Genomic DNA, 26,152 nt, shown 5'->3' on the forward strand with positions numbered 1-26,152 from the left:
AGCAACACATGACCACAACAACATGGTACCACAACACTACATAAAGAGACAACAACATGGTAGCAACAACATGACAAAACATGGAGCAACACAACATGATAAAGAGACACCAGCAACACTACATAACAACAACACGGTAGCAAACTACATAAAAGAGAGACAACAACATGACATAAAAGACATGACAACAACATGAGAGACACCACAACACTACATCAACATGGTAGCAACACAACATGACAACAACATGGTAGAGACCACATGACAACATAAAGGTACAACACACAACATGACAACAACATAAAGGTAGCCACAACATGACAACAACATGAGTAGCAACACAACATGACAACAACACTAGCATAAAGAGAGACCACAACATACATAGCAAGACACCACAACACTACATACAGAGAGCAACACAACACTACAAATGGTAGCAACAACACTACATGATAACAACATGGTAGCAACAACACTACAACAACATGACAGCAACACATGACAAAACATGGTAGCAACACATGACATCAACATAAAGAGCACCACAACATGATAAAACATGGTAGCAAACACATAAAGAGAGACCACAACAACATGGAGCCACAACATGATAACAACAGAGTAGACCACAACACTGACATACAAGAGACCAGCAACACTACATCAACAGGTAGCAACACAACATGACAACAACATGGTAGCACCACAACACTGATAACAACATGGTAGCAACAACACTGACAACAACAGACAACACAACACTACATAAACATGGCAGCAACACTACAACAAGAGAGACACATGACAACACTACATGGTAGACCACAACACTACATGACCACAACAACATAAAGAGTAGACCACAACACAACATGAGAACCACAACACTACATAAAGAGAGACCACAACACTGGTAAAGAACCATGACAACAACATAAAGCAACAGACACCACAACAACATGGTAGCAACACAACATGACACCACAACACTACATAGCAACACATGACAACAACATGGTAGCAACACAACACTACATAACATGGTAACAACACATGACAACAACATGGTACATAAAGAGATGACAACAACACTACATAAAGTAGCAACACTACATAAAGAGAGACAACAACATGGTAAAGAGCAACACAACATGATAAAACATGGTAGCACAACATGACAACAACATGGCAGCAACACATGACAACAACATGGTAGCAACAACACTGACAAAACATGGTAGCAACACAACATACATAAAAGAGACCACAACACTGACAACAAGAGAGACCAGCAACACTACATGACACCACAACACTACATAAAGAGAGACCACAACAACAACAGGTAGCACCACAACACTACATAAAGAGGACCACAACACTACATGATAACAACATAAAGAGAAACACAACACTATAACAACAGAGGTAGCAACACTGACAATAACATGGCAGCAACACATGACAACAACATGGTAGCAACACATGACAACAACATGACAGCAACACAACATGATAACAACATGGTAGCAACACATGACAACAACATGGTAGCAACACAACATGATAACAACATGGTAGCAAACAACATGATAACAACATGGTAGCAACACATGACAACAACATGGCAGCAACACATGACAACAACATGACAGCAACACATGACAACAACATGGCAGCAACACATGACAACAACATGACAGCAACACATGACAACAACATGACAGCAACACAACATGATAACAACATGGTAGCAACACATGACAACAACATGGCAGCAACACATGACAACAACATGACAGCAACACATGACAACAACATGACAGCAACACAACATGATAACAACATGGCAGCAACACATGACAACAACATGGCAGCAACACAACATGATAACAACATGGTAGCAACACACATGACAACAACATGGTAGCAACACATGACAACAACATGGCAGCAACACATGACAACAACATGGTAGCAACACATGACAACAACATGGTAGCAACACCACATGACAACAACATGGCAGCAACACAACATGACAACAACATGGTAGCAACACCCCATGACAACAATATGGTAGCAACACAACATGACAACAACATGGTAGCAACACCCCAATGACAACAACATGGTAGCAACACATGACAACAACATGGTAGCAATACCACATGGTAGAAGAACAACATGGTAGCAGCACAAAACATGGTTCAAACATGATTGGGCACAGACAACAGCACAAAGGGCAAGAAGGTAGAGACAACAATACATCACGCTAAACAGCCACAACTGTCAGTAAGCGTGTCCATGATTGAGTCTTTGAATGAAGAGATGGAGGTAAAACGGACCAGTTTGAGTGTTTGTTGCAGCTCGTTCCAGTCGCTGGTTGCAGCGAACTGAAAAGAGGAGCGACCCAGGGATGTGTGTGCTCTGGGGACCTTTAACAGAATGTGACTGGCAGAACGGGTGTTTTATGTGGAGGATGAGGGCTACAGTAGATATCTCAGATAAGGGGGAGTGAGGCCTAGGAGGGTTTTATAAATAAGCATCAACCAGTGGGTCTTGCGACGGGTTACACAGATGACCAGTTTACAGAGGAGTATAGAGTGCAGTGATGTGTCCTATAAGGAAGAACTGGTGGCAGATCTGATGGCTGAATGGTGAAGAACATATAGTCGCTAGAGAACAGCCCTACCTAAACCAAGTCTAGATTTAACCTCAGCCTGCAGCTTTGATATGTGCTGAGAGAACACCACTACCTAAACCAAGTCTAGATTTAACCTTAGCCTGCAGCTTTGATATGTGCTGAGAGAACAGCCCTACCTAAACCAAGTCTAGATTTAACCTTAGCCTGCAGCTTTGATATGTGCTGAGAAAACACCCCTACCTAAACCAAGTCTAGATTTAACCTTAGCCTGCAGCTTTGATATGTGCTGAGAGAACACCCCTACCTAAACCAAGTCTAGATTTAACCTTAGCCTGCAGCTTTGATATGTGCTGAGAGAACACCACTACCTAAACCAAGTCTAGATTTAACCTTAGCCTGCAGCTTTGATATGTGCTGAGAGAACACCCCTACCTAAACCAAGTCTAGATTTAACCTTAGCCTGCAGCTTTGATATGTGCTGAGAGAACACCCATACCTAAACCAAGTCTAGATTTAACCTTAGCCTGCAGCTTTGATATGTGCTGAGAGAACACCCCTACCTAAACCAAGTCTAGATTTAACCTCAGCCTGCAGCTTTGATATGTGCTGAGAGAACAGCCCTACCTAAACCAAGTCTAGATTTAACCTTAGCCTGCAGCTTTGATATGTGCTGAGAGAACACCCCTACCTAAACCAAGTCTAGATTTAACCTGCAGCTTTGATATGTGCTGAGAGAACACCCTACCTAAACCAAGTCTAGCCTGAACACCCCTACCTAAACCAAGTCTAGATTTAACCTCAGCCTGCAGCTTTGATATGTGCTGAGAGAACAGCCCTACCTAAACCAAGTCTAGATTTAACCTCAGCCTGCAGCTTTGATATGTGCTGAGAGAAGGACAGTGTACCATCTAGCCATACTCCCAAGTACTTGTATGAGGTGACTACCTCAAGCTCTAAACCCTCAGAGGGAGTAATCACACCGGTGGGGAGTATCAACAGTATAAGAATAGAACCGGTGTGTACAGCAGTAGTTATATAGGATGGTGTGTATAGACAGTAGTTATATAGGATGGTGTGTACAGCAGTAGTTATATAGGATGGTGTGTATAGACAGTAGTTATAGAGTATGGTGTGTATAGACAGTAGTTATATAGGATGGTGTGTACAGCAGTAGTTATATAGGATGGTGTGTATAGACAGTAGTTATAGAGTATGGTGTGTATAGACAGTAGTTATATAGGATGGTGTGTATAGACAGTAGTTATATAGGATGGTGTGTATAGACAGTAGTTATATAGGATGGTGTGTATAGACAGTAGTTATATAGGATGGTGTGTATAGACAGTAGTTATATAGGATGGTGTGTATAGACAGTAGTTATATAGGATGGTGTGTATAGACAGTAGTTATATAGGATGGTGTGTATAGACAGTAGTTATATAGGATGGTGTGTATAGACAGTAGTTATAGAGTATGGTGTGTATAGACAGTAGTTATAGAGTATGGTGTGTATAGACAGTAGTTATAGAGGATGGTGTGTATAGACAGTAGTTATAGAGGATGGTGTGTATAGACAGTAGTTATATAGGATGGTGTGTATAGACAGTAGTTATAGAGGATGGTGTGTATAGACAGTAGTTATAGAGTATGGTGTGTATAGACAGTAGTTATAGAGTACGGTGTGTATAGACAGTAGTTATAGAGGATGGTGTGTATAGACAGTAGTTATAGAGGATGGTGTGTATAGACAGTAGTTCTAGAGGATGGTGTGTATAGACAGTAGTTATAGAGTATGGTGTGTATAGACAGTAGTTATAGAGTATTGTGTGTATAGACAGTAGTTATAGAGGATGGTGTGTATAGACAGTAGGTATATAGGATGGTGTGTATAGACAGTAGTTATAGAGTATGGTGTGTATAGACAGTAGTTATATAGGATGGTGTGTATAGACAGTAGTTATAGAGGATGGTGTGTATAGACAGTAGTTATATAGGATGGTGTGTACAGCAGTAGTTATATAGGATGGTGTGTATAGACAGTAGTTATAGAGGATGGTGTGTATAGACAGTAGTTATATAGGATGGTGTGTATAGACAGTAGTTATATAGGATGGTGTGTATAGACAGTAGTTATATAGGATGGTGTGTATAGACAGTAGTTATAGAGGATGGTGTGTATAGACAGTAGTTATATAGGATGGTGTGTATAGACAGTAGTTATAGAGGATGGTGTGTATAGACAGTAGTTATATAGGATGGTGTGTATAGACAGTAGTTATATAGGATGGTGTGTATAGACAGTAGTTATATAGGATGGTGTGTATAGACAGTAGTTATATAGGATGGTGTGTATAGACAGTAGTTATATAGGATGGTGTGTATAGACAGTAGTTATATAGGATGGTGTGTATAGACAGTAGGTATAGAGGATGGTGTGTATAGACAGTAGTTATAGAGGATGGTGTGTATAGACAGTAGTTATAGAGGATGGTGTGTATAGACAGTAGTTATATAGGATGGTGTGTATAGACAGTAGTTATATAAGATGGTGTGTATAGACAGTAGTTATATAGGATGGTGTGTATAGACAGTAGTTATATAGGATGGTGTGTATAGACAGTATGGACAGGCTCGTAACAGTGACTAAGGTTCAGGGCAGGGTACTGGGGGGAGGCTAGTGACAGTGACTAAGGTTCAGGGCAGGGTACTGGGGGGAGGCTAGTAACAGTGACTAAGGTTCAGGGCAGGGTACTGGGGGAGGCTAGTAACAGTGACTAAGGTTCAGGGCAGGGTACTGGGGGAGGCTAGTAACAGTGACTAAGGTTCAGGGCAGGGTACTGGGGGAGGCTAGTAACAGTGACTAAGGTTCAGGGCAGGGTACTGGGGAGGCTAGTAACAGTGACTAAGGTTCAGGGCAGGGTACTGGGGGGAGGCTAGTAACAGTGACTAAAGTTCAGGGCAGGGTACTGGGGGGAGGCTAGTAACAGTGACTATAGGTTCAGGGCAGGGTACTGGGGGGAGGCTAGTAACAGTGACTAAGGTTCAGGGCAGGGTACTGGGGGGAGGCTAGTAACAGTGACTAAGGTTCAGGGCAGGGTACTGGGGGGAGGCTAGTAACAGTGACTAAGGTTCAGGGCAGGCTACTGGGCGGAGGCTAGTGGTGACTATTTAACAGTCTGATGGCCTGGAGACAGAACTGTTTTTCAGTCTCTCTGTTCGAGCTTTGATGCACCTCAGTCTCCTCCTCCTAGATGGTAGTGGGGTGAACAGGCCATGGCTCGTGTGGCTCGACCCAATAAAAGGGATCCATATGTTTTTATCCTTCTCTCAGAGTTTAATGTCATGCAAATGGAGTTCAAAGGGCTTCCAGGCGTTCTGTGCTTTTGAAACAAAGCGTCTAAGGAGCTAAAATAACTTCTATCTTTTGACTTAACATCTCATAAATATTGAATCAAAACCGAAGTAGAGGAGAGCCAGTGAAAAACATGTCTCCGAGACCTCCATGGTCTACGGCATCATTACAAATACCTCTCTCCTCGCCAGGGGAGACTAGCTAACAGTTGAACATCATTACAAATACCTCTCCTCCTCGCCAGGGAGACTAGCTTGTTGAACATCATTACAACTCCTCCTCCTCGCCAGGGAGACTAGCTAACAGTTGAACATCATTACAAATACCTCTCCTCCTCGCCAGGGAGACTAGCTAACAGTTGAACATCATTACAAATAAGGGAGACTAGCTAACAGTTGAACATCATTACAAATACCTCTCCTCCTCGCCAGAGACTAGCTAACAGTTGAACATCATTACAAATACCTCGCCTCCTCGCCAGGGGAGACTAGCTAACAGTTGAACATCATTACAAATACCTCTTCCTGAAACAACAGTTGAACATCATTACAAATACCTCTCCTCCTCGCCAGGGAGACTAAACAGTTGAACATCATTACAACTACCTCTCCTCCTCGCCAGGGGAGACTAGCTAACAGTTGAACATCATTACAAATACCTCTCCTCCTCGCCAGGGGAGACTAGCTAACAGTTGAACATCATTACAAATACCTCTCCTCCTCGCCAGGGGAGACTAGCTAACAGTTGAACATCATTACAAATACCTCTCCTCCTCGCCAGGGGAGACTAGCTAACAGTTGAACATCATTACAAATACCTCGCCTCCTCGCCAGGGGAGACTAGCTAACAGTTGAACATCATTACAAATACCTCTCCTCCTCGCCAGGGGAGACTAGCTAACAGTTGAACATCATTACAAATACCTCTCCTCCTCGCCAGGGGAGACTAGCTAACAGTTGAACATCATTACAAATACCTCTCCTCCTCGCCAGGGGAGACTAGCTAACAGTTGAACATCATTACAAATACCTCTCCTCCTCGCCAGGGGAGACTAGCTAACAGTTGAACATCATTACAAATACCTCTCCTCCTCGCCAGGGGAGACTAGCTAACAGTTGAACATCATTACAAATACCTCTCCTCCTCGCCAGGAGACTAGCTAACAGTTGAACATCATTACATATACCTCTCCTCCTTGCCAGGGAGACTAGCTAACAGTTGAACATCATTACAAATACCTCTCCTCCTCGCCAGGGAGACTAGCTAACAGTTGAACATCATTACAAATACCTCTCCTCCTCGCCAGGGGAGACTAGCTAACAGTTGAACATCATTACATATACCTCTCCTCCTCGCCAGGGGAGACTAGCTAACAGTTGAACATCATTACATATACCTCTCCTCCTTGCCAGGGGAGACTAGCTAACAGTTGAACATCATTACAAATACCTCTCCTCCTCGCCAGGGGAGACTAGCTAACAGTTGAACATCATTACAAATACCTCTCCTCCTCGCCAGGGGAGACTAGCTAACAGTTGAACATCATTACAAATACCTCTCCTCCTCGCCAGGGGAGACTAGCTAACAGTTGAACATCATTACAAATACCTCTCCTCCTCGCCAGGGGAGACTAGCTAACAGTTGAACATCATTACAAATACCTCTCCTCCTCGCCAGGGGAGACTAGCTAACAGTTGAACATCATTACATATACCTCTCCTCCTGGCCAGGGGAGACTAGCTAACAGTTGAACGCTGCAAACAACGGCGGACGTTTCTGCAGTCTTAAAAAAAACAAAAAAACATTCCCCTCAAATAATTTAGAGCTGCAAGGCAGTTTCTCCACAGTCAAACACACATCTCACTTCCTGTGGAAGCCCCAGTGTTCGATCTCATACTGGTTTAGAGGGTTGCATTCACATTACATCAGATAAAGAACGATAACAGCTGGTTAACATGAAGATGATAATATCTACCAGACAGCCTAGTTTAGATGAAAATGATGATGAAAATGAAATTGATGATGAAGATGATGAAGATGACAATGCTAATAAAAAGATTGAAGATGATTATAATGGTGGTTATCATGGTGATGAAAACGATGCTGAAGATGATGATGAAGAGGATGATGAAGATGATGGTGAGGATGAAAATGATGGTGAGGATGAAGATGCTGGTGATGATGATGTCCAATTTGTAAGTCGCTCTGGATAAGAGCGTCTGCTAAATGACTTAAATGTAAATGATTATGAGGAGGATGATGATGGGGATGATGGTGATGATGAAGAGGATAATGATGGTGATGATGATGAAGATGATGGTGATGATGGTGAGGATGAAGAAGATGATGAAGATGGTGACGATGAATATGATGGTGAGGATGAAGAGGATGCTGAAGATGATGATGAAGATGGGTTGGGCGATATACCATTTATATTATTTATATACGGTTTATATTTATACCGGGGTATTTCGAAATGCCACTGCTTATTACTATAAGTGGAGTATAACTATAGAAATCTAAGAGGTGTCAAATAAATGACATGCAGCTTAGGGCTCCAGCGATGCATTTTGGTTTGCTAACTTGCATATACCAACTATAGTTCACCCCTTCTAGTGCTCTCTCTGGGTCCCTCCCTGTAGTTCACCCCTTCTAGTGCTCTCTCTGGGTCCCTCCCTGTAGTTCACCCCTTCTAGTGCTCTCTCTGGGTCCCTCCCTGTAGTACACCCCTTCTAGTGCTCTCTCTGGGTCCCTCCCTGTAGTTCACCCCTTCTAGTGCTCTCTCTGGGTCCCTCCCTGTAGTTCACCCCTTCTAGTGCTCTCTCTGGGTCCCTCCCTGTAGTTCACCCCTTCTAGTGCTCTCTCTGGGTCCCTCCCTGTAGTACACCCCTTCTAGTGCTCTCTCTGGGTCCCTCCCTGTAGTTCACCCCTTCTAGTGCTCTCTCTGGGTCCCTCCCTGTAGTACACCCCTTATAGTGCTCTCTCTGGGTCCCTCCCTGTAGTACACCCCTTCTAGTGCTCTCTCTGTGTCCCTCCCTGTAGTTCACCCCTTCTAGTGCTCTCTCTGGGTCCCTCCCTGTAGTTCACCCCTTCTAGTGCTCTCTCTGTGTCCCTCCCTGTAGTTCACATCAGTCCTTCTAGCGCTCTCTCTGGGCCCCTCCCTGTAGTTCATCCCTTCTAGTGCTCTCTCTGGGTCCCTCCCTGTAGAGTTGTCCTTCAGAAACCTGTCACCTCCGTCATCTCGCTCTGTGCAGGAAGTGTTTAAATATAGATGCTGCTTCTCGTAAAACAGCAATGTAAATAAAGCAAAGTGCTTTTCTCAGAACCAGGTTCGGGACACTGACTGATAAAGGGTTTGAGTCAGAGCCTCTCAGGGCCAAGAGGTGTAGCCCTGTCATCATCACTCCTGTTCTGAAAGTAGGGATCAATAACTAGACAGAGGAGTGGGACGTTAATTAATTAATATATATGAGAGCGACAGACAGACAGACAGACAGACAGACAGACAGACAGACAGACAGACAGACAGACAGACAGACACATTTTGTGAGTGTAATGGTTACTGTTAATTTTTATTGTTTATTTCAGTTTTGTATATTATCTACTTAACTTGCTTTGGTAATGTTAACATATGTTTCCCATGCCAATAAAGCCCCTTGAATTGTGAGCAAGAGAGCAAGAGAGCGAGAGTGTGAGTGAGTGGTGGTGAGTGAGTGGTGGTGGTGGTGGTGGTGGTGAGTGAGTGAGTGAGTGAGCAAGAGAGCAAGAGAGTGTGAGTGAGTGAGTGAGTGATGGAGAGAGAGAGAGAGACCTTTATATATTATCTACCTCACTTGCTTTGGCAATGTTAACACATGTTTCCCATGCCAATAAAGCCCCTTGAATTGAATTGAGAGAGACTGAAGGAATCTACAGTCTCACCGATAGTCCTATCCTATCAGGTGTGAGCCTGCCTCTTAGTGTGTAGCACAGACACACTACTGCATATTCCACCTCTAGGCTCTGCCCTTTCAACTGCCACATGAGAACGTAATTCAGACAGCGTCCTGAATGCAGTCTGTCCAAGGCTACTGTCAGAGAGCCAAAGGTTGTGCATGACCCTGACAGACCGCTGACGTTGGCTGCCTTTCGCCCTCTCTCTCTCATTAATAACACATGACAGGCTATTGGCTAGGGATCCCCAGACACTGACTGGTGTGGCACGCACCTCACTCACTCACTCACTCACTCACTCACTCACTCACACACTCACACACTCACACACTCACACACTCACACACTCACACACTCACACACTCACACACTGATTGACACCTCCCCACTCCCACACTGTGACTGGATATAATGACTAAAGTAATAAGAAGCTATCAACATCCAACCAGACACTTAGCTAATGTCCTCTCTGTCAGACAACAACCAGACACTTAGCTAATGTCCTCTCTGTCAGACAACAACCAGACACTTAGCTAATGTCCTCTCAGTTAGACAACAACCAGACACTTAGCTAATGTCCTCTCAGTTAGACAACAACCAGACACTTAGCTAATGTCCTCTCTGTCAGACAACAACCAGACACTTAGCTAATGTCCTCTCAGTTAGACAACAACCAGACACTTAGCTAATGTCCTCTCTGTCAGACAACAACCAGACACTTAGCTAATGTCCTCTCAGTCAGACAACAACCAGACAATTAACTAATGTCTTCAGCCAGACAACAACCATACACTTAGCTAATGTCCTCTCTCAGTCAGACAACAACCAGACACTTAACTAATGTCTTCAGCCAGACAACAACCAGATACTTAGCTAATGTCTTCAGCCAGACAACAACCAGACACTTAGCTAATGTCCTCTCTCAGTCAGACAACAACCAGACACTTAGCTAATGTCCTCTCTCAGTCAGACAACAACCAGACACTTAGCTAATGTCCTCTCTCAGTCAGACAACAACCAGATACTTAGCTAATGTCCTCTCAGTCAGACAACAACCAGATACTTAGCTAATGTCCTCTCAGTCAGACAACAACCAGACACTTAGCTAATGTCCTCTCTCAGTCAGACAACAACCAGACACTTAGCTAATGTCCTCTCTCAGTCAGACAACAACCAGATACTTAGCTAATGTCCTCTCAGTCAGACAACAACCAGACACTTAGCTAATGTCCTCTCTCAGTCAGACAACAACCAGACACTTAGCTAATGTCCTCTCTCAGTCAGACAACAACCAGATACTTAGCTAATGTCCTCTCAGTCAGACAACAACCAGACACTTAGCTAATGTCCTCTCTCAGTCAGACAACAACCAGATACTTAGCTAATGTCCTCTCAGTCAGACAACAACCAGACACTTAGCTAATGTCCTCTCTCAGTCAGACAACAACCAGATACTTAGCTAATGTCCTCTCAGTCAGACAACAACCAGACACTTAGCTAATGTCCTCTCTCAGCCAGACAACAACCATACACTTAGCTAATGTCCTCTCTGTCAGACAACAACCAGACACTTAGCTAATGTCCTCTCAGTCAGACAACAACCAGACACTTAGCTAATGTCCTCTCTGTCAGACAACAACCAGACACTTAGCTAACATCCTCTCTCAGCCAGACAACAACCATACACTTAGCTAATGTCCTCTCTCTGTCAGACAACAACCAGATTCTTAGCTAATGTCCTCTCAGTCAGACAACAACCAGACACTTAGCTAATGTCCTCTCTCAGTCAGACAACAACCAGACACTTAGCTAATGTCCTGTCTCAGTCAGACAACAACCAGATACTTAGCTAATGTCCTCTCAGTCAGACAACAACCAGACACTTAGCTAATGTCCTCTCTCAGTCAGACAACAACCAGATACGTAGCTAATGTCCTCTCTGTTAGACAACAACCAGACACTTAGCTAATGTCCTCTCTGTTAGGTAACAACCAGACACTTAGCTAATGTCCTCTCTCAGCCAGAAAACAACCATACACTTAGCTAATGTCCTCTCTGTCAGACAACAACCAGACACTTAGCTAATGTCCTCTCAGTCAGACAACAACCAGACACTTAGCTAATGTCCTCTCAGTCAGACAACAACCAGACACTTAGCTAATGTCCACTCTGTCAGACAACAACCAGACACTTAGCTAATGTCCTCTCTGTCAGACAACAACCAGATACTTAGCTAATGTCCTCTCTGTTACACAACAACCAGACACTTAGCTAATGGCCTCTCTGTCAGACAACAACCAGACACTTAGCTAATGTCCTCTCTGTCAGACAACAACCAGACACTTAGCTAATGTCCTCTCTGTCAGACAACAACCAGACACTTAGCTAATGTCCTCTCTGTCAGACAACAACCAGGTACTTAGCTAATGTCCTCTCTGTTAGACAACAACCAGACACTTAGCTAATGGCCTCTCTGTCAGACAACAACCAGACACTTAGCTAATGTCCTCTCTGTCAGACAACAACCAGACACTTAGCTAATGTCCTCTCTGTCAGACAACAACCAGACACTTAGCTAATGTCCTCTCTGTCAGACAACAACCAGACACTTAGCTAATGTCCTCTCTCAGTCAGACAACAACCATACACTTAGCTAGTGTCCTCTCTGTTAGGTAACAACCAGACACTTAGCTAATGTCCTCTCTCAGTCAGACAACAACCATACACTTAGCTAGTGTCCTCTCTGTCAGACAACAACCAGACACTTAGCTAATGTCCTCTCTGTCAGACAACAACCAGATACTTAGCTAATGTCCTCTCTGTTACACAACAACCAGACACTTAGCTAATGGCCTCTCTGTCAGACAACAACCAGACACTTAGCTAATGTCCTCTCTGTCAGACAACAACCAGACACTTAGCTAATGTCCTCTCTGTCAGACAACAACCAGACACTTAGCTAATGTCCTCTCTGTCAGACAACAACCAGGTACTTAGCTAATGTCCTCTCTGTTAGACAACAACCAGACACTTAGCTAATGTCCTCTCTGTCAGACAACAACCAGACACTTAGCTAATGTCCTCTCTGTCAGACAACAACCAGACACTTAGCTAATGTCCTCTCTCAGTCAGACAACAACCATACACTTAGCTAGTGTCCTCTCTGTTAGGTAACAACCAGACACTTAGCTAATGTCCTCTCTCAGTCAGACAACAACCAGCCACTTAGCTAATGTCCTCTCTCAGTCAGACAACAACCAGACACTTAGCTAATGTCCTCTCTGTCAGACAACAACCAGATACTTAGCTAATGTCCTCTCTGTTAGACAACAACCAGACACTTAGCTAATGTCCTCTCAGTCAGACAACAACCAGACACTTAGCTAATGTCCTCTCCCAGTCAGACAACAACCAGATACTTAGCTAATGTCCTCTCTGTTAGACAACAACCAGACACTTAGCTAATGTCCTCTCTGTTAGGTAACAACCAGACACTTAGCTAATGTCCTCTCTCAGCCAGAAAACAACCATACACTTAGCTAATGTCCTCTCAGTCAGACAACAACCAGACACTTAGCTAATGTCCTCTCAGTCAGACAACAACCAGACACTTAGCTAATGTCCACTCTGTCAGACAACAACCAGACACTTAGCTAATGTCCTCTCTGTCAGACAACAACCAGATACTTAGCTAAGGTTCTCTCTGTTACACAACAACCAGACACTTAGCTAATGGCCTCTCTGTCAGACAACAACCAGACACTTAGCTAATGTCCTCTCTGTCAGACAACAACCAGACACTTAGCTAATGTCCTCTCTGTCAGACAACAACCAGACACTTAGCTAATGTCCTCTCTGTCAGACAACAACCAGGTACTTAGCTAATGTCCTCTCTGTTAGACAACAACCAGACACTTAGCTAATGGCCTCTCTGTCAGACAACAACCAGACACTTAGCTAATGTCCTCTCTGTCAGACAACAACCAGACACTTATCTAATGTCCTCTCTGTCAGACAACAACCAGACACTTAGCTAATGTCTCTCTCAGTCAGACAACAACCATACACTTAGCTAGTGTCCTCTCTGTTAGGTAACAACCAGACACTTAGCTAATGTCTCTCTCAGTCAGACAACAACCATACACTTAGCTAGTGTCCTCTCTGTCAGACAACAACCAGACACTTAGCTAATGTCCTCTCTGTCAGACAACAACCAGATACTTAGCTAATGTCCTCTCTGTTACACAACAACCAGACACTTAGCTAATGCCCTCTGTCAGACAACAACCAGACACTTAGCTAATGTCCTCTCTGTCAGACAACAACCAGACACTTAGCTAATGTCCTCTCTGTCAGACAACAACCAGGTACTTAGCTAATGTCCTCTCTGTTAGACAACAACCAGACACTTAGCTAATGGCCTCTCTGTCAGACAACAACCAGACACTTAGCTAATGTCCTCTCTGTCAGACAACAACCAGACACTTAGCTAATGTCCTCTCTGTCAGACAACAACCAGACACTTAGCTAATGTCCTCTCTCAGTCAGACAACAACCATACACTTAGCTAGTGTCCTCTCTGTTAGGTAACAACCAGACACTTAGCTAATGTCCTCTCTCAGTCAGACAACAACCAGCCACTTAGCTAATGTCCTCTCTCAGTCAGACAACAACCAGACACTTAGCTAATGTCCTCTCTGTCAGACAACAACCAGATACTTAGCTAATGTCCTCTCTATCAGACAACAACCAGACACTTAGCTAATGTCCTCTCTCTATCAGACAACAACCAGACACTTAGCTAATGTCCTCTCTCAGTCAGACAACAACCAGACACTTAGCTAATGTCCTCTCTCAGTCAGACAACAACCAGATACTTAGCTAATGTCCTCTCTCAGTCAGACAACAACCAAATACTTAGCTAATGTCCTCTCTCAGTCAGACAACAACCAGACACTTAGCTAATGTCCTCTATCAGACAACAACCAGACACTTAGCTAATGTCCTCTCTCAGTCAGACAACAACCAGACACTTAGCTAATGTCCTCTCTCTATCAGACAACAACCAGACACTTAGCTAATGTCCTCTCTCAGTCAGACAACAACCAGACACTTAGCTAATGTCCTCTCTCTGTCAGACAACAACCAGACACTTAGCTAATGTCCTCAGTCAGACAACAACCAGACACTTAGCTAATGTCCTCTCTCTGTCAGACAACAACCAGACACTTAGCTAATGTCCTCTCTCAGTCAGACAACAACCAGACACTTAGCTAATGTCCTCTCAGTCAGATAACAAACAACCTGTAGATGCTAAGGGTTCAGCCCAACCATCTATTCTAACCAAACAGTAGATGCTAAGGGTTCAGCCCAACCATCTATTCTAACCAAACAGTAGATGCTAAGGTTTCAGCCCAACCATCTATTCTAACCAAACAGTAGATGCTAAGGGTTCAGCCCAACCATCTATTCTAACCAAACAGTAGATGCTAAGGGTTCAGCCCAACCATCTATTCTAACCAAACAGTAGATGCTAAGGGTTCAGCCCAACCATCTATTCTAACCAAACAGTAGATGCTAAGGGTTCAGCCCAACCATCTATTCTAACCAAACAGTAGATGCTAAGGGTTCAGCCCAACCATCTATTCTAACCAAACAGTAGATGCTAAGGGTTCAGCCCAACCATCTATTCTAACCAAACAGTAGATGCTAAGGGTTCAGCCCAACCATCTATTCTAACCAAACAGTAGATGCTAAGGGTTCAGCCCAACCATCTATTCTAACCAAACAGTAGATGCTAAGGGTTCAGCCCAACCATCTATTCTAACCAAACAGTAGATGCTAAGGGTTCAGCCCAACCATCTATTCTAACCAAACAGTAGATGCTAAGGGTTCAGCCCAACCATCTATTCTAACCAAACAGTAGATGCTAAGGGTTCAGCCCAACCATCTATTCTAACCAAACAGTAGATGCTAAGGGTTCAGCCCAACCATCTATTCTAACCAAACAGTAGATGCTAAGGGTTCAGCCCAACCATCTATTCTAACCAAACAGTAGATGCTAAGGGTTCAGCCCAACCATCTATTCTAACCAAACAGTAGATGCTAAGGTTTCAGCCCAACCATCTATTCTAACCAAACAGTAGATGCTAAGGGTTCAGCCCAACCATCTATTCTAACCAAACAGTAGATGCTAAGGGTTCAGCCCAACCATCTATTCTAACCAAACAGTAGATGCTAAGGGTTCAGCCCAACCATCTATTCTAAACAAACAGTAGATGCTAAGGGTTCAGCCCAACCATCTATTCTAACCAAACAGTAGATGCTAAGGGTTCAGCCCAACCATCTATCCTCACCAAACAGTAGATGCTAAGGGTTCAGCCCAACCATCTATTCTAACCAAACAGTAGATGCTAAGGGTTCAGCCCAACCATCTATTCTAACCAAACAGTAGATGCTAAGGGTTCAGCCCAACCATCTATTCTAACCAAACAGTAGATGCTAAGGGTTCAGCCCTCTCTGACTCAGTATCTTTTGGTCATGTGGGTCTCTCTCTTTAACCCTGTATCTTTGTCTCTGTCCCTCTCTCTCTTCAGTTGCATTCTGCAATGTACAATAATTTCACAGACAGATTGGTTTCTGCCTTATTGACCTCTGACCCTTATATCTCTCCGTCTGTCTCCAGTTCTGCTGTGTCTCCTGTGTGTCCTGTCTTCCCTGGTGGATCTAATCACCGCCTGTCCTCCGTCCTGCTTCTGCAACGCCACAGACGTAGACTGCAGCGGGCGCGGCCTGCTCTCCATGCCCGCCCTCACCCATCTCCCCGTCACCGCCCACACCCTCCTGCTGCCCAACAACCACCTCTCCTCCCTGGGTCCAGGGTCCTTTGCTAACCTCACCTCCCTGGAGCGACTGGATCTCTCCAACAACCACCTCTCCTCCCTGGTTCCAGGGTCCTTCGCTCACCTCACCTCCCTGGAGCGACTGGATCTCTCCAACAACCACCTCTCCTCCCTGGGTCCAGGGTCCTTCGGCTAACCTCACCTCCCTGGAGCGACTGGATCTCTCCAACAACTACCTGGATAATCTTCCCCCAGTGCTCTTCAAGGACCTGGGGAATCTATCAGATCTGACCCTCCACAACAACAGTCTTAGGGCCTTGGATAGGAATCTCTTCCAGGGACTGGTGGGGCTGAGGAAGCTAGATGTTTCCCTCAACGGGCTGTCTGATATCCCCCTGGGTCTGCTGGATGAGCTGCAGGGGCTGACGTGGCTCTCTGTGGCCGGGAACAGGCTCCATGCCCTGGAGAGAGCAGCCTTTGAGCCCCTGGCTAATCTCCAGTCTCTTCAGCTCGGGGCTAACCCCTGGGAGTGTGACTGCAACCTGAGGGACTTCAAGCACTGGATGGAGTGGCTGCTGTACAGAGGTGAGCGGCTGAAGGGTTGGTTTTGGGTCAGGGTTTGGGAAGGACGGAGGGTTGGTTTTGGGTCAGGGTTTGGGAAGGACGGAGGGAGGGAGGGTGAGCAGCTGAAGGGTTGGTTTTGGGTCAGGGTTTGGGAAGGACGGAGGGAGGGAGGGTGAGTGGCTGAAGGGTTGGTTTTGGGTCAGGGTTTGGGAAGGACGGAGGGAGGGAGGGTGAGTGGCTGAAGGGTTGGTTTTGGGTCAGGGTTTGGGAAGGACGGAGGGAGGGAGGGTGAGTGGCTGAAGGGTTGGTTTTGGGTCAGGGTTTGGGAAGGACGGAGGGAGGGAGGGTGAACGGCTGAAGGGTTGGTTTTGGGTCAGGGAAGGACGGAGGGTGAGAGGGTGGATGGGTTTCCTGTATGTTTAGAATTACTTCCTGTAAATGATACGGTCTTTACTTTACTGTACTCAAGCCTACTCTTCTACACTCTACTAACTACTTACTGCTAAGCAGTCCTTTGGGAACCCACATGTGTATTTATATATACTCTACCCCAGTTGGGAGTTGGTTTGGTGGGGTAGATTAAGACGAGAGTCACAGATTTTACAGGCCTATGGCAATGTCAGGGAAACTCCTCTCTTGGAGTTACATTTACATGTCTACCTCGGGCACCTCATGGCTGCCAGCCCTGCATATGAGTTGCATGCCTCCTTGTACTTGCTGTTTACCTTCATTGCACATTTACACATCCCACTTAATAACACACACTGTATCTATTTGTTTCACATTTTTTGTACTCTTTTATTTGCACTTCTGGTCAGATGCTAGGTGCATTTCGTTGTACTTGTACTTGTTTAATGACAATAAAGTTGAATCTAATTTAAAATTAGTGATCTCCTTCTGTTGTGGCATTGAAACAGAGAGGTACCGTCCTAACAGAGAGGTACCGTGCTGACGGACAGGTACCGTCCTAACAGACAGGAACCGTCCTAACAGACAGGAACCGTCCTAACAGACAGGTACCGTCCTAACAGACAGGTACCGTCCTAACAGACAGGTACCGTCCTAACAGACAGGTACCGTCCTAACAGACAGGAACCGTCCTAACAGACAGGAACCGTCCTAACAGATAGGAACAGTCCTAACAGATAGGAACAGTCCTAACAGATAGGAACCCTCCTAATAGATAGGAACCGTCCTAACAGATAGGAACCCTCCTAACAGATAGGAACCCTCCTAATAGATAGGAACCGTGCTAACAGATAGGAACCGTGCTAACAGATAGGAACCGTCCTAACAGACAGGAACCGTCCTAACAGACAGGAACCCTCCTAACAGACAGGTACCCTCCTAACAGACAGGTACCGTCCTAACAGACAGGTACCGTCCTAACAGACAGGAACCGTCCTAACAGACAGGAACCGTCCTAACAGACAGGAACCCTCCTAACAGATAGGAACCCTCCTAACAGACAGGAACCGTCCTAACAGACAGGAACCGTCCTAACAGACAGGAACCCTCCTAATAGATAGGAACCGTCCTAACAGATAGGAACCGTGCTAACAGATAGGAACCGTGCTAACAGATAGGAACCATCCTAACAGATAGGAACCATCCTAACAGATAGGAACAGTCCTAACAGGTAGGAACCGTCCTAACAGATAGGAACCGTGCTAACAGATAGGAACCCTCCTAACAGACAGGAACCCTCCTAACAGATAGGAACCGTGCTAACAGATAGGAACCCTCCTAACAGATAGGAACTGTCCAAACAGCCAGCCGTAGCTTTTAGTCCTCATGATTTCCTAATGCCCTTTCTCTGTAGAATAGAACCATGTCCTGACCGATCGCTACATCCCCGTCTCGGACAGCGAAAACCTACCAGCTCTGAGACTTCTCGGCTTCTCGCCCGGGGAGACAATTTACTCCACACTCTTACAAGGGAATACCATAAATCGGCAACGAGATGAACTAAATGGTTGAAAAATAAAGCTGACACTTCCAGTAGTAAACTGTCAGATGGACCGGGCCATCCCTCTTTAGTATTTATGAGGCCATTTATGAGGCCACGTGCGTGCGTGTGTGTGTGTGCGTTTGAGGTGACGAAGTGAGAGAGCAGGCAGGTCCATGTTTTCACCCGTGTTCCTGATACCCAGCTACTACCCATCTGCCCCCACACATCACATCCAGGAGAGGAGAGGTGGGAGAGGGAAGAGAGGGAGAGCATCTACCCAGAGACAAGCCTCTCAGACTGGGGCTCTTCTCCCCACTGAATCCACTCTGTTCCTGGGGCTTCTGTTAATATCCTTCCTTCTGAAGGAGTAGCTGGGGCCAAGTCCCCTGTTTCAACCACAGTATGAGTGGTTCCTTCTGAAGGAGTAGCTGAGTGGGCATGTTTGTTTGTAAATAAAATGGTTCCTTTGCAAGACGTTCATCCCTGACACATGTTGAGACAAACGCGGCAGGATATCACACATCCTCCCTCTCTCCCTCTCTTTCTCCCCCTCTCTCTTTCTCCCTCTCTCTTTCTCCCTCTCTCTCTTTCTCCCTCTCTCTCGCTCTCTCTCTTTCTCCCTCTCTCTTTCTCCCTCTCTCTCGCTCTCTCTTTCTCCCTCTCTCTCTTTCTCCCTCTCTCTCGCTCTCTCTTTCTCCCTTTCTCTCTTTCTCCCTCTCTCTCTTTCTCCCTCTCTCTCGCTCTCTCTTTCTCCCTTTCTCTCTTTCTCCTTCCCTCCCTCTCTTTCTCCCTCCTTACCTCCTTTCTCCCTCTATCTCTCTTTCTCCCTCTCTCTCTTTCTCCCTCTCTCTCTTTCTCCCTCTCTCTCTTTCTCCCTCCCTCTCTCTCTCTCTCTTTCTCCCTCCCTCTCTCTCTCTCTCTTTCTCCCTCCCTCCCTCCCTCCCTCCCTCACTCCCATAGGGACAACAAATGAGTCACCTAATCCTTATGTTGACTGACACACACACCCCCTCACACACGTAGCTAGATCTTCCCCTGAGGCACGTCCACACCCTGGTCCAGACACTTGCTGTAGCTATGATCTCATCTCATCAATTATCCATTATCTATCTCCGATTCAACATGGAAAGACTGACATATTAGAGGGCTTCACCAATCCTGTCAGACAGTAATACAGCCAGCAGACCCTGAGTGTCAGTCAGACAGAGAGCAGTCACTGTAGAGTGGAGTGGAATTGTTGCATGCTAGTTGTGACCTTCCCTTGGATCCACCATACACCCCCCATGGCTCCACAATTGCTGCCAGTTGCTGTTTATTTGTATTCATTCTGATGAAACTACAGACTTGTTTACTTACCAGGAGGATGATGACTGATGTGTGGTGGTAATTCGCTCTCTCTCTCTCTGTAATTCTGTCTCAATGTCTCTCTCTGTGTCACACTGTCTATCTCTCTAAATACCATCTGATGCTTTTACTCTGAATAACATTTTATTTATCTCTCTCCCCCCTCTCTGTCCTATCCCTCCCCCTGCTCCCTTCTCTCTCTCTCATCCTCCCCCTGCTCCCTTCTCTCTCTCTCATCCTCCCCCTGCTCCTTCTCTCTCTCTCATCCTCCCCCTGCTCCCCTCTCCCCCCCCCCTCTCTGTCCTGTCCCTCCCCCTGCTCCCTTCTCTCTCTCTCATCCTCCCCCTGCTCCCCTCTCTCTCCCCCTCTCTCCCCCTCTCTGTCCTATCCCTCCCCCTGCTCCCTTCTCTCTCTCTCATCCTCCCCCTGCTCCCTTCTCTCTCTCTCATCCTCCCCTGCTCCCTCTCTCTCTCTCTCATCCTCCCCTGCTCCCCTCTCTCCCCCCTCTCTGTCCTATCCCTCCCCTGCTCCCTTCTCTCTCTCTCATCCTCCCCCTGCTCCCCTCTCTCTCCCCCTCTCTCCCCCCTCTCTGTCCTATCCCTCCCCCTGCTCCCTTCTCTCTCTCTCATCCTCCCCCTGCTCCCCCCTCTCTGTCCTGTCCCTCCCCTGCTCCCCCCCTCTGTCCTATCCCTCCCCTGCCCCCCTCTCTGTCCTATCCCTCCCCCTGCTCCCCTCCCCCTCTCTGTCCTATCCCCCTGCCCCCCTCTCTGTCCTATCCCTCCCCCTGCTCCCCTCCCTGTCCTATACCCCCTGCCCCCCTCTCTGTCCTATCCCCCTGCTCCCCCCTCTCTGTCCTATCCCCCTGCTCCCCCTCCTCTGTCCTATCCCTCCCCCTGCTCCCCTCCCCCTCTCTGTCCTATCCCCCTGCCCCCCTCCCTGTCCTATCCCTCCCCCTGCTCCCCTCCCCCCTCTCTGTCCTATCCCCCTGCCCTGCTCCCCTCCCCCTCTCTGTCCTATCCCCCCTGCCCCCCCTCTCTGTCATATCCCCCTCTCTGTCCTATCCCCCTGCCCCCCTGCCCCCCTCTCTGTCCTATCCCCCCTCTCTGTCCTACCCCCCTCCCCCTCTCTGTCCTATCCCTTCCCCTGCACCCCCCTCTCTGTCCTACCCCCCCCTCTGTCCTATCCCCCCCCCTCTGTCCTATCCCTTCCCCTGCACCCCCCTCTCTGTCCTATCCCTCCCCCTCTCTGTCCTATCCCTCCCCTGCCCCCCTCTCTGTCCTATCCCTCCCCCTCTCTGTCCTACCCCCCTCTGTCCTATCCCTCCCCCTGCCCCCCTCTCTCCCTCCAGGTGGTAAGGTAGATGGGGTGGAGTGTACCCTCCCTAAGGACCTGCGAGGCCGGGACATCCGTGGTGTTCCAGTGGAGATGTTCAACTACTGCCTCCAACTGGATGACGAGAACAGGGGAGGAGGGGGGACGCGGAGTGGAGGAAAAGAGGGTTCATCCCCGCCCTGCGGCCCAACTACCAGCTCCGGAGGCACCGGCGGAGCCCCCACATCCGAATCTGAAGTCCCCCCTGCGGGCGACCTGGTGCCCGTCCCGGACTGTGTGCGGCGGCGCTACCAGCCGGTGAGCGTGCGGAGGGCCATCGGGACGGTGGTGATAGCCGGGGTGGTGTGTGGCATCGTGTGTATCATGATGGTGGGGGCGGCGGCCTACGGATGTATCTATGCCTCGCTCATGGCCAAGTATCAACGAGAGCTGAAGAAGAGGCAGCCGCTGATGGGAGACGGGGAGGGTGACGCAGACCCTGAGGACAAGCAGATCTCCTCTGTGGCATAGAGGGGTCAGGGGTTAGAGGTCAGGGGTCAAGGTTGAAAGGGCTCTATTACTCCCTCTCCCTCCTCCTCCTCTCCCCTGAAACCAACCAGCTCCTGCTACTGTCTTCTCTATCTCCACCAAACGACAATCACAATGGGTCCTCTCCTCCATTCTGAACCCTGTTCTCATTCTGAGATGAGATAGATGTACGAGTCAGACCACTAGACAACCGCCTGATAGGGTGATCAACAAACTCTGAACCTTCAATGACCCTTCTCTATCCCTCAGCCCACGAACCCCACAGCCCTGCAGAAACAACAACTGGGTCTGGTTTGGCAGAACATGGTGGAGGGATGGCCTGATTCTCTCTGTCCTCTCCCTCCTGTTGTTCTCTGAGGTGGAGGGATGGCCTGATTCTCTCTGTCCTCTCCCTCCTGTTGTTCTCTGAGGTGGAGGGATGGCCTGATTCTCTCTGTCCTCTCCCTCCTGTTGTTCTCTGAGGTGGAGGGATGGCCTGATTCTCTCTGTCCTCTCCCTCCTGTTGTTCTCTGAGGTGGAGGGATGGCCTGATTCTCTCTGTCCTCTCCCTCCTGTTGTTCTATGAGGTGGAGGGATGGCCTGATTCTCTCTGTCCTCTCCCTCCTGTTGTTCTCTGAGGTGGAGGGATGGCCTGATTCTCTCTGTCCTCTCCCTCCTGTTGTTCTATGAGGTGGAGGGATGGCCTGATTCTCTCTGTCCTCTCCCTCCTGTTGTTCTCTGAGGTGGAGGGATGGCCTGATTCTCTCTGTCCTCTCCCTCCTGTTGTTCTCTGAGGTGGAGGGATGGCCTGATTCTCTCTGTCCTCTCCCTCCTGTTGTTCTATGAGGTGGAGGGATGGCCTGATTCTCTCTGTCCTCTCCCTCCTGTTGTTCTCTGAGATGGAGGGATGGCCTGATTCTCTCTGTCCTCTCCCTCCTGTTGTTCTCTGAGATGGAGGGATGGCCTGATTCTCTCTGTCCTCTCCCTCCTGTTGTTCTATGAGATGGAGAGATGGCCTGATTCTCTCTGTCCTCTCCCTCCTGTTGTTCTCTGAGGTGGAGGGATGGCCTGATTCTCTCTGTCCTCTCCCTCCTGTTGTTCTCTGAGGTGGAGGGATGGCCTGATTCTCTCTGTCCTCTCCCTCCTGTTGTTCTCTGAGGTGGAGGGATGGCCTGATTCTCTCTGTCCTCTCCCTCCTGTTGTTCTATGAGGTGGAGGGATGGCCTGATTCTCTCTGTCCTCTCCCTCCTGTTGTTCTCTGAGATGGAGGGATGGCCTGATTCTCTCTGTCCTCTCCCTCCTGTTGTTCTCTGAGATGGAGGGATGGCCTGATTCTCTCTGTCCTCTCCCTCCTGTTGTTCTCTGAGGTGGAGGGATGGCCTGATTCTCTCTGTCCTCTCCCTCCTGTTGTTCTCTGAGGTGGAGGGATGGCCTGATTCTCTCTGTCCTCTCCCTCCTGTTGTTCTATGAGGTGGAGGGATGGCCTGATTCTCTCTGTCCTCTCCCTCCTGTTGTTCTCTGAGATGGAGGGATGGCCTGATTCTCTCTGTCCTCTCCCTCCTGTTGTTCTCTGAGATGGAGGGATGGCCTGATTCTCTCTGTCCTCTCCCTCCTGTTGTTCTATGAGATGGAGAGATGGCCTGATTCTCTCTGTCCTCTCCCTCCTGTTGTTCTCTGAGGTGGAGGGATGGCCTGATTCTCTCTGTCCTCTCCCTCCTGTTGTTCTCTGAGGTGGAGGGATGGCCTGATTCTCTCTGTCCTCTCCCTCCTGTTGTTCTCTGAGGTGGAGGGATGGCCTGATTCTCTCTGTCCTCTCCCTCCTGTTGTTCTATGAGGTGGAGGGATGGCCTGATTCTCTCTGTCCTCTCCCTCCTGTTGTTCTCTGAGATGGAGGGATGGCCTGATTCTCTCTGTCCTCTCCCTCCTGTTGTTCTCTGAGATGGAGGGATGGCCTGATTCTCTCTGTCCTCTCCTCCTGTTGTTCTATGAGATGGAGGGATGGCCTGATTCTCTCTGTCCTCTCCCTCCTGTTGTTCTCTGAGGTGGAGGGATGGCCTGATTCTCTCTGTCCTCTCCCTCCTGTTGTTCTCTGAGGTGGAGGGATGGCCTGATTCTCTCTGTCCTCTCCCTCCTGTTGTTCTATGAGGTGGAGGGATGGCCTGATTCTCTCTGTCCTCTCCCTCCTGTTGTTCTCTGAGATGGAGGGATGGCCTGATTCTCTCTGTCCTCTCCCTCCTGTTGTTCTCTGAGGTGGAGGGATGGCCTGATTCTCTCTGTCCTCTCCCTCCTGTTGTTCTCTGAGGTGGAGAGATGGCCTGATTCTCTCTGTCCTCTCCCTCCTGTTGTTCTCTGAGGTGGAGGGATGGCCTGATTCTCTCTGTCCTCTCCCTCCTGTTGTTCTATGAGGTGGAGGGATGGCCTGATTCTCTCTGTCCTCTCCCTCCTGTTGTTCTCTGAGATGGAGGGATGGCCTGATTCTCTCTGTCCTCTCCCTCCTGTTGTTCTCTGAGGTGGAGGGATGGCCTGATTCTCTCTGTCCTCTCCCTCCTGTTGTTCTCTGAGGTGGAGAGATGGCCTGATTCTCTCTGTCCTCTCCCTCCTGTTGTTCTCTGAGGTGGAGGGATGGCCTGATTCTCTCTGTCCTCTCCCTCCTGTTGTTCTCTGAGGTGGAGGGATGGCCTGATTCTCTCTGTCCTCTCCCTCCTGTTGTTCTATGAGGTGGAGGGATGGCCTGATTCTCTCTGTCCTCTCCCTCCTGTTGTTCTCTGAGGTGGAGGGATGGCCTGATTCTCTCTGTCCTCTCCCTCCTGTTGTTCTATGAGGTGGAGGGATGGCCTGATTCTCTCTGTCCTCTCCCTCCTGTTGTTCTCTGAGATGGAGGGATGGCCTGATTCTCTCTGTCCTCTCCCTCCTGTTGTTCTCTGAGATGGAGGGATGGCCTGATTCTCTCTGTCCTCTCCCTCCTGTTGTTCTCTGAGATGGAGGGATGGCCTGATTCTCTCTGTCCTCTCCCTCCTGTTGTTCTATGAGGTGGAGGGATGGCCTGATTCTCTCTGTCCTCTCCCTCCTGTTGTTCTCTGAGGTGGAGGGATGGCCTGATTCTCTCTGTCCTCTCCCTCCTGTTGTTCTCTGAGGTGGAGGGATGGCCTGATTCTCTCTGTCCTCTCCCTCCTGTTGTTCTCTGAGGTGGAGGGATGGCCTGATTCTCTCTGTCCTCTCCCTCCTGTTGTTCTCTGAGGTGGAGGGATGGCCTGATTCTCTCTGTCCTCTCCCTCCTGTTGTTCTCTGAGGTGGAGGGATGGCCTGATTCTCTCTGTCCTCTCCCTCCTGTTGTTCTCTGAGATGGAGGGATGGCCAGACGCTCAGAGGGATATTAAAAAACAAGGGATTAAAAGATGCTGCTATTGTCTTTCATCCCTCCATCTCTGTGTCCCCACCTGCTGTAAGAGTACACAACCGTTGTGGGGACTTCTCCTCTTCCCTCCTCCCCTCATCCTCCCTTTCATCCCTTTGTTCCCACCTTCAAGAGGAGTACACCCACGTTGTGGGGACTTCCCTCCTCCCCTCCTCCCCTCATCCTCCCTTTCATCCCTCTGTTCCCACCTTCAAGAGGAGTACACCCACGTTGTGGGACTTCCCTCCTCCCCTCATCCCCTCATCCTCCCTTTCATCCCTCT

The 26,152-nt window shown here is 47.7% G+C and overlaps 1 protein-coding gene and 1 long non-coding RNA gene across 47 annotated transcripts in view; both read left to right on the plus strand.

Annotated features, from left to right (window-relative positions):
- LOC127924281 (leucine-rich repeat and transmembrane domain-containing protein 2-like) overlaps positions 1-22,525 on the plus strand; it is a gene marked incomplete at its 5' end in the record, with an annotated part of 39,690 nt that extends 17,165 nt beyond the window's left edge. Inside the window, 3 exons of the mRNA XM_052508838.1 lie at positions 16,621-16,823; positions 16,960-17,362; positions 21,985-22,525. Of these exons, the coding sequence (XP_052364798.1) occupies positions 16,621-16,823; positions 16,960-17,362; positions 21,985-22,478 (1,100 nt within the window). The remainder of the gene's footprint in view (positions 1-16,620; positions 16,824-16,959; positions 17,363-21,984) is intronic.
- Positions 22,526-22,556: 31 nt separating this feature from the next.
- Positions 22,557-25,857, plus strand: LOC127924279 (uncharacterized). 46 transcript variants are annotated; one of them, XR_008117480.1, is made up of 8 exons: positions 22,557-23,322; positions 23,531-23,894; positions 24,103-24,310; positions 24,466-24,777; positions 24,830-25,037; positions 25,090-25,141; positions 25,194-25,297; positions 25,454-25,694. It is a non-coding gene; the product is annotated as an uncharacterized LOC127924279 (long non-coding RNA). The 46 variants fall into 46 exon arrangements; XR_008117493.1 differs by having other exon boundaries at positions 24,830-24,881; positions 25,038-25,141; XR_008117488.1 differs by having other exon boundaries at positions 24,466-24,621; positions 24,674-24,777; positions 25,090-25,297.
- The last annotated feature ends 295 nt before the right edge of the window (positions 25,858-26,152 follow it).

Source organism: Oncorhynchus keta, unplaced genomic scaffold (genome assembly GCF_023373465.1).
Source record: "Oncorhynchus keta strain PuntledgeMale-10-30-2019 unplaced genomic scaffold, Oket_V2 Un_contig_3912_pilon_pilon, whole genome shotgun sequence".
Taxonomy (NCBI): domain Eukaryota; kingdom Metazoa; phylum Chordata; class Actinopteri; order Salmoniformes; family Salmonidae; genus Oncorhynchus; species Oncorhynchus keta.